Source organism: Ranitomeya imitator, chromosome 4, assembly GCF_032444005.1.
Source record: "Ranitomeya imitator isolate aRanImi1 chromosome 4, aRanImi1.pri, whole genome shotgun sequence".
Lineage (NCBI taxonomy): Eukaryota > Metazoa > Chordata > Amphibia > Anura > Dendrobatidae > Ranitomeya > Ranitomeya imitator.
This window is the reverse complement of record NC_091285.1, coordinates 663,281,642-663,297,276: the sequence shown is the minus strand read 5'-3', so window position 1 is coordinate 663,297,276 and position 15,635 is coordinate 663,281,642. Positions and strand designations below refer to the sequence as shown.

Below are 15,635 nucleotides of genomic sequence, written 5' to 3'. Positions count from 1 at the left end.
CTGACCGAACACCACAGGTGGCGTCACAAACACCTAACAACTTTCACTACCCTTTCATTGGGCGCCCCTTAGCAGGGTCACGGACTGGGTCCAGCCACCGTGACAATCCTAGAACTGAGACAGAGAGGAGCGGTACCAAGCAACCCGCGGCCCTGGGGGCGCTCCAGTAACAAGGTGCATTGAGGATTCATCCTCGATAAGACAAAACTAACCCCGAAACCTGCTCACTCTGTTCCAAGACTCGAAGTTTGTGCCGCCGTTCTGGCAGTGGAGTTAGCTGAAGCTATAAAGGATGAAATGGACATTGCTATTGATTCATTTACCTTCTACACAGACAGTAAAGTGGCACCAGTAACATCGGACCCTGATGCACCAATGATCCTTACTCCTGCTACACTTCTTACTCAGAAGGTTGGAGCTGCCGCAATCCCTCCAGGGAAGTTTGTGGATGGGGACATTTACAAACGTCAGTGGAAACAGGTGCAATACTTGCCCAATGTCTTTTGGCACCACTGGAAAAACTGAATACCTGCACTTGCTTCAAAGCCGTCACAAATGGCAGACTGCAAAACCTAATCTCCAAGAGGGAGACCTCGTCCTCCTTAAAGATAAAGAAGCTCATCGCAACGACTGGCCAATAGGTCTTATCACCAAGACTACACCAAGCAATGACGGGAAGATCCGTAAGGTAGAAGTCAAGGTTACGAAAGGCGGTTCAACTCGTATTTTCTTCCGTCCAGTCACTGAGCTTGTGTTACTTTTAGCAAAGGAGGACATCACATGAAAGTCATTGTTTATGGACACAGCTCACGGAGGGGAGCCTACCGCCATATATTCCTCCAGCTGTGTTGGAACATTCGAACATGTGAACTTTCTCCAGCGGATTCTTGGTTGGTGGAAGTGTTTGCATGTTGCGGCTTCCCCAATCTGAAGATGGGTTTACGTTTGAACTCGGAATATCACGCTTTTGAGGACTTCATGTCTCCAACTGAAGATTGGACCATGCCAATTGTACTACAACTGTCGTTGTTGTTATTACTTGCATGCTTGTTTTCTTTTGTTTTTCAGGTCTACAGTGACATCCCCACAGGACATCATAAGAATTATGAAATCTAAAGATTTCAGATGGGGAGTCTTATGTCCCATGAATGAGACATTTTACAGACTGTCCTGTACATTTTACATGCTGTATTGCAGTCTCTCATATTGTTTATTGTTGCTATGTGTTCTAGTGTTTTGCATAGCTTAAATCCTCCCTTTCCATGACGTTTTTCCCTTCTGTCTCCCTGTCTCCCTCTTTTGGGTGTCATGTCACTTCCTTCTTCTTCTCCCTGTGTCTCAGTCTCCATCTTGACTTCATTAGAGGCACATGTACTTTCAGCCTGTCTGAAGAAAGTCTTTTTTTACCTGCTGCTGTTTATGCATTCAAAAAGGATTCTTAAAGAAATCAAAGTATCTTCTGAATTCTTCATAACGTGTGCCTGCAGCTGTGTTAAGCTATCTGCGACCATCGCCAATTGTAAGTATTGTGAAGAGATTCAGCATCTCACAGAGCCATATTTGCAGCCACAGGCCCCGGGGACAGAATATTGCTTTTACAACAAATCCGACCCAAAAAGGTCAAAAGACAAAACAACAAATGGATTAATGCAACAGGGTCCACCAGCCTCTTAAAAAAGTTACGGACTTGTACCACCCAAACCGCACTGTAATATTCCAATCTATCAATGACTTTCATATACTTCGCAGTCGCTATGGGTTAATGTGAACCTTATTTTTACTGATTTCTATTGGGTATGCCCCTATTGCGAATCCATGATGAGGACTAACGTGCCCAGAGATATGTTAGAAAAACCTACTTCTTGCTATTATTTTCATTTTGTATGTTAGATGCTTTGGAGCCAAAAAAAAATGTATGTCAAATGTGCGAATTCTTATAGATTTTTTGCTCTTTTTTTAATTATAATAATAATAATTTTATTTATATAGCGCCAACATATTCCGCAGCACTTTACAATTAAGCGGGAACATGTACAGACAATAAATTCAATGCAAGTTAAGACAATTTAAACAGTGACATTAGTTGTGAGGTCCCTGCTCGCAAGCTTACAATCTACAAGGAAATGGGGGGGACACAATAGGTGAAAAGTGCTTGTTATTTCAGGTCTAGCAATTATAATAAATAGGGATATTCATATAAAGCTGCATGATGCGGTCATCAGTCCATGTGTTTAAGTGCAATAGTCAAGTATCAAGTGCAGTTATCGTGTGCATGGAGGGTGTAGAGACAGATGAATAGTAGGCTGCAGATTCAGAATAATATTTGGAAGGAGGGAACAGGGCAAAGTTAGTTTACTGAGTAGTTGATGTGGTAGGCTTTTTTGAAGAGATGGGTTTTCAAAGCGCGCTTGAATAGGTCGGGGCTAGGTATGAGTCTGATCGTCTGGAGAAGTGCATTCCAGAGAGCTGGTGCAGGACGAGAGAAGTCTTGGAGACGGAGGTGCGAGGTTGGGATTACGGGGGATGTTAGTCTTAGTTCATTTGTAGAATGGAGGGCACGTGTAGGGCGATAGACGGAGATGAGAGAGGAGATATAAGGCGGTGCAGAACTGTGGAGAGCTTTGTGGGTGAGAGAAATGAGTTTATACTGGACCCTTTAGCGAATGGGAGCCAGTGTAATGACTGGCACAAGATGGAGGCATCGGTAAAGCGGCTGGACAGAAATATGAGCCTGGCTGTCACATTCAAGATGGATTGGAAAGGAGAAAATTTGGTAAGAGAGAGACCGATCAGAAGAGAGTTGCAGTAGTCCAGACGAGAATGAATAAGAGCGACAGTAAGTCTTAGCAGTTTCAAAGGGGAATATGACCCCAAGACAGCGGGCATGCTGCTTGGGAGTTATGGTTGAACCCTCCAGGGTAATTTCGATGTTGGGTAGAGTGAGTTTATTAGAAGGGAGAAACACAAGTAGTTCAGTTTTGGAGAGATTTAGTTTCAGATAGAGGGAGGACATGATGTTAGAGACAGCAGACAGACAATCCTTGGTATTTTGAATTAGGGTAGGGGTGATCTCAGGGGAAGAAGTGTATAATTGGGTGTTGTCAGCATAGAGATGATACTGGAACCCAAATCTGCTGATTGTTTGTCCAATAGGGGCAGTGTATAGAGAGAAGAGGAGGGGGCCTAGGACTGAGCCCTGCAGAACCCCGATAGTAAGGGGACGAGGAGAGGAAGAGGAGCCAGCAAAAGATACAGTGAAGGAGCGGTCAGAGAGGTAGGAGGAGAACCAGGAGAGGGCTGTGTCCTTGAGGCCTATGGAGCGGAGCATGGTGAGGAGGAGACGGTGATCCACAGTGTCAAATGCGGCAGAGAGATCCAGGAGAATCAGCAGGGAGCAATGACCTTTGGATTTTGCTGTTAATAGATCATTAGAGACTTTAGTGAGGGCAGTTTCAGTGGAGTGTAAAGGGCGGAAACCAGATTGTACGAGGTCGAGAAGAGAGTTATCTGAGAGATAGCAGATTAGACGGGAGTGGACCAAGCGTTCCAGGAGTTTAGAGATGAAGGAAAGGTTAGAGACAGGTCTGTAGTTAGCCGTGCAGTTCTGGTCCAGGGATGGCTTTTTAAGTAAAGGGGTAATGATGGCATGTTTAAATGAGGAGGGAAAGATACCTGAAGAAAGAGAGAGGTTAAATATTTTAGTCAGGTGAGTGGTGACCACTGGTGAGAGAGACTGCAGGAGATGTGAAGGAATGGGGTCACTATTGCAGGTTGTAGGCCGAGCAGAAGCGAGGAGCTTGGAAACTTCTTCTTCTGAAACAGTCTCAAAGATGTCTAATGAGCTTGAGGTGCGGCAGGGAAGGGGATCCAGGCACTGAGGAGATTGGGCTGAGATATCCTGATGGATGTGGTTGATTTTTTCTTGGAAATAAGTGGCCAGATCCTCACCACTGAGGTTGGTGATGGGGGCCTGTACTTTAGCTTTCAGGAGGGAGTTAAGGTTTCAAAAAGTCATTTTGGGTTGTTGGATAGTGAGGTGATGAAGAGGGTGGTGAAGTAGGATTGTTTGGCCAGATGAAGGGCAGAGTTATAGGTTTTGAGCATGAACTTATAGTGGATGAAGTCTTCTGCTAAGAGAGATTTTCTCCACTGCCGCTCTGCATATTATGCTTTTCATGGCCATTATTAAAGATTTTACACTTGTATTTGTCACTTTGGTTTATACCCAATTGCAATTTCTCTAATATTCATAGCAAACATTCTCAGTTACCATGAAAATTGAAATAAAAAAACAAAATTATTTCCATCAATATTTATTTTACTTCCTTGACATCTACAGGTAAGTCTTGGTATTACATCCTAAAATACAATGAACCTCGCATGTGCCATTTTTAGGAGCCATTATGGAAGGACAAGCCTACTGGTTTCCTGTGATCCAAAGTCTGTTTCGACACTATTCTAAGTAAAAACGTGCAAAAAAAAAAAAGGAAAATCAGTCAACAGCAACTTATTGTCTCTAATGTTGTGTCTCACCAGGTGAACTGGATCCTGAGAGGCCTTGGCCTGGATGATCAACGATGAAGGCTGTTGTGGCAGAACAGCAACAGGAGGAACACATGGACTCTGATTGTACAGAGAAAACTCGGCGATAAGGACACCATGGCGTAATGCCAAGTTCCACAGGAATTTTTATGGCAAGACTGAACCATGGGTGAGACAGAGTTAGTTGTCACAGAGTTTGACGTACCGGAACAAGCGGTGGACACCGCGTTTCCTGATGGCAGGAGACACCACTACCCACCACTGATAGTGGCAAATGTCCCATTGGTCCCGCGCTCAAGTCTGTGCAGCGTACAGTTAGGTCCATATATATTTGGACAGAGACAACATTTTTCTAATTTTGGTTATAGACATTACCACAATGAATTTTAAAGAAAACAATTCAGATGCAGTTGAAGTTCAGACTTTCAGCTTTCATTTGAGGGTATCCACATTTAAATTGGATGAAGGGTTTAGGAGTTTCAGCTCCTTAACATGAGCAACCCTGTTTTTAAAGGGACCAAAAGTAATTGGACAGATTTGAATAATTTTAAATAAAATGTTTATTTTTAGTACTTGTTTGAAAACCCTTTGTTGGCAATGACTGCCTGAAGTCTTGAGCTCATGGACATCACTAGACGCCGTGTTTCCTCCTTTTTGATGCTCTGCCAGGCCTTCAGTGTGGTGGTTTTCAGTTGCTGTTTGTTTGTGGGCCTTTCTGTCTGAAGTTTAGTCTTTAACAAGTGAAATGCTGCTCAAATGGGTTGAGATCAGATGACTGACTTGGCCATTCAAGAATATTCAACTTCTTTGCTTTAATAAACTCCTGGGTTGCTTTGGCTTTATGTTTTGGGTCATTGTCCATCTGTAGTATGAAACGACGACCAATCAGTTTTGCTGCATTTGGCTGGATCTGAGCACACAGTATGGCGGCTCTGAATACCTCAGAATTCATTCGGCTGCTGCTGTCCTGTGTCACATCATCAATAAACACTAGTGACCCAGTGCCACTGGCAGCCATGCATGCCCAAGCCATCACACTGCCTCCACCGTATTTTACAGATGATGTGGTATGCTTTGGATCATGAGCTGTACCACGACTTCGCCATACTTTTCTCTTTCTATCATTCTGGTAGAGGTTGATCTTGGTTTCACCTGTCCAAAAAATGTTATTCCAGAACTGTGCTGGCTTTTTTAGATTTTTTTTAGCAAAGTCCAGTCTAGCCTTTTTATTCTTGATGCTTATGAGTGGCTGCACCGTGCAGTGAACCCTCTGTATTTACTTTCATGCAGTCTTCTCTTTATGGTAGATTTGGATATTGATACGCCGACCTCCTGGAGAGTGTTGGTCACTTGGTCGGCTGTTGTGAAGGGGTTTCTCTTCACCATGGAGATTATTCTGCGATCATCCACCACTGTTGTCTTCCGTGGGCGCCCAGGTCTTTTTGCATTGAGGAGTTCACCAGTGCTTTCTTTTTTTCTCAGGATGTACCAAACTGTAGATTTTGCCACTCCTAATATTGCAGCAATTTCTCGGATGGTTTTTTCTGTTTTCGCAGCTTAAGGATGGCTTGTTTCACCTGCATGGAGAGCTCCTTTGACCGACTGTTTACTTCACAGCAAAACCTTCCAAATGCAAACACCACACCTCAAATCAACTCCAGGCCTTTTATCTGCTTAATTGAGAATGATATAACGAAGGGATTGCCCACACCTGCCCATGAAATAGCCTTGGAGTCAATTGTCCAATTACTTTTGGTCCCTTTAAAAACAGGGTGGCACATGTTAAGGAGCTGAAACTCCTAAACCCTTCATCCAATTTAAATGTGGATACCCTCAAATGAAAGCTGGAAGTCTGAACTTCAACTGCATCTGAATTGTTTTGTTTAAAATTCATTGTGGTAATGTCTATAGCCAAAATTAGAAAAATGTTGTCTCTGTCCAAATATATATGGACCTAACTGTATATCAAAGATTCACCATTAGGAAAAGATATTTGCACCCTATGCAAGAATAAGATTGGGCTCACATGAGGGGCTATCTTTGAACCCAACTAGGACTTCTTACTTTTTATGGTGTTAATAATATACATTTTTTTCAACGTATCAACTATCCAGACATCTTAGAAACAATTGGTATACTGAAGAAGGTCAGCAGTATGACCGAAACGTTTATCACCAGTGACTGCTAATAAAATTGTTCTTCTTTACAAGGTGAGGGCCAAAAGATTTTTCTTCAATATTTATCTGGTGTGGGAACCTTCTTTTTGAGCACCTTCACAGCTGTGCCACGTTGTACATATACACATGGACGTACATCTGGCGGCAATACAGCTGTAAAGTTGACACGAACAGTGGACATGACCGAGCTGCTGTTTGGTTACCTTCTGGCTCTGGCACTTTACAGGAAAACAGTGTCCCAGTAACAGTGTGCTGTCAGATGTGGGGTTCATCACACTCACTTGTAGGCCTCCATTCTCAGGAGCTATCATACTTTTTGGTACAGTGTTGTCTCCATAGGGCAAACAGAGGCTTTCGGCACAGTACTCCCAGATGCTTTTTGGTACATTACACACAGAGGCTTTTGGCACAGTAACATAGTAACATAGTAACATAGTTAGTAAGGCCGAAAAAAGACATTTGTCCATCCAGTTCAGCCTATATTCCATCATAATAAATACCCAGATCTACGTCCTTCTACAGAACCTAATAATTGTATGATACAATATTGTTCTGCTCCAGGAAGACATCCAGGCCTCTCTTGAACCCCTCGACTGAGTTCGCCATCACCACCTCCTCAGGCAAGCAATTCCAGATTCTCACTGCCCTAACAGTAAAGAATCCTCTTCTATGTTGGTGGAAAAACCTTCTCTCCTCCAGACGCAAAGAATGCCCCCTTGTGCCAGTCACCTTCCTTGGTATAAACAGATCCTCAGCGAGATATTTGTATTGTCCCCTTATATACTTATACATGGTTATTAGATCGCCCCTCAGTCGTCTTTTTTCTAGACTAAATAATCCTAATTTTGCTAATCTATCTGGGTATTGTAGTTCTCCCATCCCCTTTATTAATTTTGTTGCCCTCCTTTGTACTCTCTCTAGTTCCATTATATCCTTCCTGAGCACCGGTGCCCAAAACTGGACACAGTACTCCATGTGCGGTCTAACTAGGGATTTGTACAGAGGCAGTATAATGCTCTCATCATGTGTATCCAGACCTCTTTTAATGCACCCCATGATCCTGTTTGCCTTGGCAGCTGCTGCCTGGCACTGGCTGCTCCAGGTAAGTTTATCATTAACTAGGATCCCCAAGTCCTTCTCCCTGTCAGATTTACCCAGTGGTTTCCCGTTCAGTGTGTAATGGTGATATTGATTCCCTCTTCCCATGTGTATAACCTTACATTTATCATTGTTAAACCTCATCTGCCACCTTTCAGCCCAAGTTTCCAACTTATCCAGATCCATCTGTAGCAGAATACTATCTTCTCTTGTATTAACTGCTTTACATAGTTTTGTATCATCTGCAAATATCGATATTTTACTGTGTAAACCTTCTACCAGATCATTAATGAATATGTTGAAGAGAACAGGTCCCAATACTGACCCCTGCGGTACCCCACTGGTCACAGCGACCCAGTTAGAGACTATACCATTTATAACCACCCTTTGCTTTCTATCACTAAGCCAGTTACTAACCCATTTACACACATTTTCCCCCAGACCAAGCATTCTCATTTTGTGTACCAACCTCTTGTGCGGCACGGTATCAAACGCTTTGGAAAAATCGAGATATACCACGTCCAATGACTCACCGTGGTCCAGTCTATAGCTTACCTCTTCATAAAAACTGATTAGATTGGTTTGACAGGAGCGATTTCTCATAAACCCATGCTGATATGGAGTTAAACAGTTATTCTCATTGAGATAATCCAGAATAACATCCCTCAGAAACCCTTCAAATATTTTACCAACAATAGAGGTTAGACTTACTGGCCTATAATTTCCAGGTTCACTTTTAGAGCCCTTTTTGAATATTGGCACCACATTTGCTATGCGCCAGTCCTGCGGAACAGACCCTGTCGCTATAGAGTCACTAAAAATAAGAAATAATGGTTTATCTATTACATTACTTAGTTCTCTTAGTACTCGTGGGTGTATGCCATCCGGACCCGGAGATTTATCTATTTTAATCTTATTTAGCCGGTTTCGCACCTCTTCTTGGGTTAGATTGGTGACCCTTAATATAGGGTTTTCATTGTTTCTTGGGATTTCACCTAGCATTTCATTTTCCACCGTGAATACCGTGGAAAAGAAGGTGTTTAATATGTTAGCTTTTTCCTCGTCATCTACAACCATTCTTTCCTCACTATTTTTTAAGGGGCCTACATTTTCAGTTTTTATTCTTTTACTATTGATATAGTTGAAGAACAGTTTGGGATTAGTTTTACTCTCCTTAGCAATGTGCTTCTCTGTTTCCTTTTTGGCAGCTTTAATTAGTTTTTTAGATAAAGTATTTTTCTCCCTATAGTTTTTTTAGAGCTTCAATGGTGCCATCCTGCTTTAGTAGTGCAAATGCTTTCTTTTTACTGTTAATTGCCTGTCTTACTTCTTTGTTTAGCCACATTGGGTTTTTCCTATTTCTAGTCCTTTTATTCCCCCAAGGTATAAACCGCTTACACTGCCTATTTAGGATGTTCTTAAACATTTCCCATTTATTATCTGTATTCTCAGTACTCCTACAGGCTTTTCATACAGGACAAACAGGCATTTTGGCACAGTACTCCCAGAGGCTTTTTGGTATAGTATAAACAGAGGCTTTTTGGCCCACAAATGGGAAACAGATTGCTGCATACTAGAATTTTTTTTTTAGACATACTACTCACAAAAATATGGCTGCAGAGTAGAAACATTTTTTAGACACACTACTCGTCTATACACAGCAGTAGAATTAAATAATTTTTTCGGCCCACAAATGGGAAAGAGACGGCTACAGGGTAGAAAATTTGGGGGGGCACACTACTCGTACAGACACGGCTGCAGAGTACGTAGAAGCTTTTTGGAACAGTCCTCACACAGGCGGGGTTGCAGAGCACACACAGAGGCTTAAAGGCACATGACTCCCACAGGCAGGGGTGCAGAGTACACACAGAGGCATAAAGGCACAGTACTCCAACAGGCAGGATTGTAGAGTACACACAGAGGCTTAAAGGCACAGTGCTTTGACAGGCAGGGAGTGTACACAGAGGGCTTTTTGGCACAGTACTCCCACAGATGTGGGTGCAGTGTACACACAGTAGCTTTTTGGCACAGTACTCTCACAGATATGGGTGCAGAGTGCAGTCTAATTTTCTCCCTCACTCCAGCAACACCCTGTCCTTACACTAATACAAGTATAATGGCGGTGACACTCATGATCCGGCATATATACCGTATTTTCCGCTTTGTAAGACGCACTTTATTTCCCCCAAATTTGGGGGGGAAATGTGGGTGCGTCTAACAAAGCGGATATACCGCTTACCATTACAGGCTGGGAGGAGGGGGTGTCCGCCGCCGCTACAGCCTGCCGCCGCTGTCGTCCGCCGCCACTGCCGGGGTTGTCCGCTGCTGCCCCGGGTGATGCTGAAGGCTCCGGTGCTGCGGGGGGCTCTGGCGACATATTGTGAAAGACCAGAGCCCCCCGGCAGTTCTTCCATGCGTTCCAGTATGACTAATTCCGGGAAAATGGCCGCCGGAATCTCGGGAGATGAGATTTCAGCGCTGAGATCTCATCTCTCGAGATTCCGGCGGCCATTTTCCCGGAGTTAGTTCCAGTATGACTGACTCCTGGAAAATGGCCGCCGGAATCTCGGGAGATGAGATTTCAGCGCTGAGATCTCATCTCTCGAGATTCCGGCGGCCATTTTCCCGGAATTAGTCATACTGGAACGCATGGAAGAACTGCCGGGGGGCTCTGGTCTTTCACAAAATGTCGCCAGAGCCCCCCGCAGCACCGGAGACAGCCCTACAGCACAGGAGCCCCCTGCAGACCCCTCATCCCAGCCTGCAGCAAAGGAGCCCCCTGCAGACCCCTCATCCCAGCCTGCAGCAAAGGAGCCCCCTGCAGACCCCTCATCCCAGCCTGCAGCACAGGAGCCCCCCTGCAGCACAGGAGCCCCCTGCAGACCCCCTCATCCCAGCCTGCAGCAATGCTCCACTCCTGCCTCCGGCAACGAGCCTGGGACCCTGATCCACCACAACCACAACCCCTGGTAAGTAATAAGACGCATGGATTATAAGACGCCCCACCAATTTATTAAAAAATAGTTTTTTCCTATTTTTCTCCTCAAAATTTGGGGTGCGTCTTATAATCCGGAGCGTCTTACAAAGCGAAAAATACGGTATATATATAGATAGAGCCTTTCAGCAGACTTTAATTAGCATCTGAACCTGAACATAAAACCAGACATCCTGTCAAAAGTCCATGCTCAGGGTTCAGTACTGAACACTAGGGGTTCAGTACAGGACACTAGGTGTCAGGTACGGACCCTGAACTTTACAGTTCAGGTTCGCTTGTCCCTAATAATGGTATAATTTGGTCACAGTGTGATAGTATTTAGTTACTGTTTGATGGTATTATTTGGTTACTGTATTTTTTTATATAGCACTATACAGCAGTAATTTTCATTCACTCTTTTGTTGTATTAGTCATATTGAAGTGGAATTATCTTATAACTTTATGGTGCTATTTTTCAGTAACTGTATGTGGGTAGTATTCACCTATTGTGTGTCAGTATTATTCAGTCACTGTATGAAGGTATTGTCTAGTCATTGCATGGTGATATTATTTAGTCACTGTATGGCAGTATAATTTCTTTCCTGTATACTGTATATTCATGTAATCACTGTGTGGCAGTATTAATAATTTACTATACACTTAAAGCTTGATTCCCTTTATTGTTTTTGATATTTAGGTCACTGGTGATATGGTTAATGATGACTTGTTGGACAGTACCTGGTGATAATCCTACCCAGTGTCAAAAGGTGTTAGTGAGGAGGATGACACCTCATCATCATCTGACATCACTACCACTACTTATATGTATCCAAGTGCCCAAGCTACACAAAACCAGGATAGTACTGGCCCACCGGAGAACCGGAGGATTCTCCGATGGGCCCAGGCACTGACACCTGCTGACATATTGGCCAGCATCTGCCTAGGGCCCCTTCTGCTCCAGGGGCCCCCCCAGCCAGTGGCATGTCGCTAATAGCGGCACATCCAGCTGCTATGGGGACCCTGAGTCAAGGGGGGTCCTTCTGGTGCCAGAGAGCAGCAGCTGGAGACAGGAGCTTTTCCCCGCTGCTAAAGAGAAAAGAATATTCACGCTTCCCCACACCCCATGGGCATTGAGAGGAGTGAATACTCTTTCAATTTAATAGCGGGCAGTGTTAGCCGCATGCTGAGGCTAACACTACCCACCAATGCTGCTGAATCGGGGCCCTGGAGCTTGGGACCGGAACAGAGCTGCAGTGATCCGGTGCCATGCTCCTTCCTGTCTGCTGCCCGGCACTTCCTGTCTGACTCAGCATGGCTGGATGACGTCATCATTCAGAACGGCTGATTAGGGGAGAGGAAGCTCAAGCTGCCGGTATGTGCTGCGGCTGCGGGGAATGTGCAGAGAGGTGAGTAGGTGCTGTGTGGTGTATCTGCCTGCCTGCGTGTGTGTGTATGTGATGCGGTGCTGTGTATGTGTGTGTGAGAGAGACAGTGGTGCGGTGCTGTCTGTGTGTGGTGCTATATCTGTGAGAGTGGTATATGTGTGTGTATTGGAGATTGGCAATGATGGGGGTGGTGGGGGAGGCAATGATGGTGGTGGAGGCAATGATGATGATGATGGTGGTGGGAGAGGCAATGATGATGGTGGTGGAGGCAACGATGATGATTGTGGTAGGGGTGGCAATGATGATGGTAGTGGAGGCAATGATGATGGTGGTGGAGGCAATGATGATGATGTGGTGAGGGAGGTGATGATGATGGTGGTGGGGGAGGCAATGATGATGATTGTGGTGGGGGAGGCGATGAGGCTGGTGGGGAGGCAATGATGGTGGTGGTGGATGCAATGATGATGGTGGTGGGGGAGGCAATTATGATGATGATGGTGGTGGGGGAGGCAATGATGGTGGTGGGGAGGCAATGATGATGATGTTGGGGGAGGCAATGATGATGGAGGTGGGGAGGCAATGATGATGATGGTGAGAGAGGCAATGATGGTGGTGGGGAGAAGGCAACGATGGTGGTGGGGAGAGGCAATGATGGTGGTGGTGGAATGAGCAATGATGGGGTGGTGGGGGAGAAGGCAATGATGGCTGTGGTGGAAAGGATGATGATGATGGTGGTGGGGAGGCAATGAAGATGGTGGTGGGGGAGGCAATGATGATGATGGTAATGAGGAGGCAATGATGGGGTGTTGGGGAGAAGGCAATGATGATGGTGGGGGGAGGCAAAGATGGTGGTGGTGGAATGGGCAATGATGGGGTGGTGGAGGAAAAAGCAATGATGGTTGTGGTGTAAAGGACAAAAATGGCGGTGTGGGGGAGGAGGAAATGATGGAGGTGATGGGTGAAAAGGCAATGATGAAGCTAGTGATGAGTACAATGATGGGGGTGGAGGGGGGAGAACAATGATGGTGGTGGAGGGGGGCTGCATTATACCCTTTCAGGGGGACTGCATTATACCCTATGAGGGGGCTATATTATAATTTTGTGGGGGCTGCATTCTCTCAGGGAGCTACATCATACTATATGAGGGGAATGGCATTATGCCCTATGAGGGGGCTACAGTATAGTCTATGGGGAACTGCCTTATGATGGGGTTGCATTATACTCTGAGGGGGCTACAATATAGTCTGTGGAGGGGCTGTATTATATTATATGTGGGGGGCTGCATTCTCTCAGGGGGCTACATCATATTATATGAGGGGAGCTGCAATATGCCCTATGAGGGGGCTACAGTATATTCTATGGGGGGCTGCCTTATGAGGGGGTTGATTAATACTCCGAGGGGGCTACATTATATTCTGTGGAGGGGCTGCATTATACTATATGAGGGTGCTACATTATATTATATAGGGGATGTGTAAGGAGGTGAAGCACAAGAAGCGTCCGGGGGCGGTTACCTTCTCGGCTCTGTGCCTGGAACCATTGAGCTGCGCTACAGGTTCCCCAGGGGGCAGACTTAGAGACTGGGACAGGAAGGAAGCTGGGCAGAGCGGGAAAGGCTCGCGCGCAAGGAACAGAGGAGCGTGAGTAGCATGAGCAGCGGTCAGAGCAGGGTGCAGCTGCGCACCAGGAGTGAGAGAGAGCTCCCAGTCAGAGGACAAATACAGGGAGATTTGTTATGATAAGGTAATTCAGTACCACAATGGACATAGAGGTCAGAACACATACAGTGACCTGACAATAACCCAAAAACATAGAACGAGCTCTGAGACGTGGGAACTCTGCTGACCGCAATCCCTAATCCTCTCCAACCACACTAGAGGCAGCCGTGGATTGCGCCTAACGCTCCCTATGCAACTCGGCACAGCCTGAGAAACTAGCTAGCCTGAAGATAGAAAATAAGCCTACCTTGCCTCAGAGAAATACCCCAAAGGAAAAGGCAGCCCCCACATATAATGACTGTGAGTTAAGATGAAAAGACAAACGTAGAGATGAAATAGATTTAGCAAAGTGAGGCCCGACTTTCTGAACAGAGCGAGGATAGGAAAGGTAACTTTGCGGTCAACACAAAACCCTACAAAAACCACGCAAAGGGGGCAAAAAGACCCTCCATACCGAACTAACGGCACGGAGGTACACCCTCTGCGTCCCAGAGCTTCCAGCAAGCAGGAAAAAACAAATAGACAAGCTGGACAGAAAAAAACAGCAAACAAAATAGCAAAGCAGAACTTAGCTATGCAGAGCAGCAGGCCACAGGAACGATCCAGGAGGAAACAGGTCCAATACTAGAACATTGACTGGAGGCCAGGATAAAAGCACTAGGTGGAGTTAAATAGAGCAGCACCTAACGACTTCACCACATCACCTGAGGAAGGAAACTCAGAAGCCGCAGTACCACTTTCCTCCACCAACGGAAGCTCACAGAGAGAATCAGCCGAAGTACCACTTGTGACCACAGGAGGGAGCTCTGCCACAGAATTCACAACAGTGCCCCCCCCTTGAGGAGGGGTCACCGAACCCTCACCAGAGCCCCCAGGATGACCAGGATGAGCCATATGAAAGGCACGAACAAGATCGGGAGCATGGACATCAGAGGCAAAGACCCAGGAATTATCTTCCTTAGCATAACCCTTCCACTTAACCAGATACTGGAGTTTCCGTCTTGAAACACGAGAATCCAAAATCTTCTCCACAATATACTCCAACTCCCCCTCCACCAAATCCGGGGCAGGAGGATCAACAGATGGAACCATAGGTGCCACGTATCTCCGCAACAATGACCTATGGAATACGTTATGTATGGAAAAAGAATCTGGAAGGGTCAGACGAAAAGACACAGGATTAAGAACCTCAGAAATCCTATATGGACCAATGAAACGAGGTTTAAACTTAGGAGAGGAAACCTTCATAGGAATATGACGAGAAGATAACCAAACCAAATCCCCAACACGAAGTCGGGGACCCACACAGCGTCTGCGATTAGCGAAACGTTGAGCCTTCTCCTGGGACAAGGTCAAATTGTCCACTACATGAGTCCAAATCTGCTGCAACCTGTCCACCACAGTATCCACACCAGGACAGTCCGAAGACTCAACCTGCCCTGAAGAGAAACGAGGATGGAACCCAGAGTTGCAGAAAAACGGCGAAACCAAGGTAGCCGAGCTGGCCCGATTATTAAGGGCGAACTCAGCCAAAGGCAAAAAGGACACCCAGTCATCCTGATCAGCAGAAACAAAGCATCTCAGATATGTTTCCAAGGTCTGGTTGGTTCGTTCGGTCTGGCCATTAGTCTGAGGATGGAAAGCCGAGGAAAAAGACAAGTCAATGCCCATCCTACCACAAAAGGCTCGCCAAAACCTCGAAACAAACTGGGAACCTCTGTCAGAAACGATATTCTCTGGA

At 45.5% G+C, this 15,635-nt stretch overlaps 1 protein-coding gene across 1 annotated transcript in view; it reads left to right on the top strand.

Annotated features, from left to right (window-relative positions):
• Window positions 1-496: 496 nt before the first annotated feature.
• LOC138674665 (beta-1,3-galactosyltransferase 1-like) overlaps window positions 497-15,635 on the top strand; it is a 77,848-nt gene continuing 62,709 nt past the window's right edge. The window contains exon 1 of the mRNA XM_069762479.1: window positions 497-688. Coding sequence (XP_069618580.1) covers window positions 497-688 — 192 coding nt within the window. The remainder of the gene's footprint in view (window positions 689-15,635) is intronic.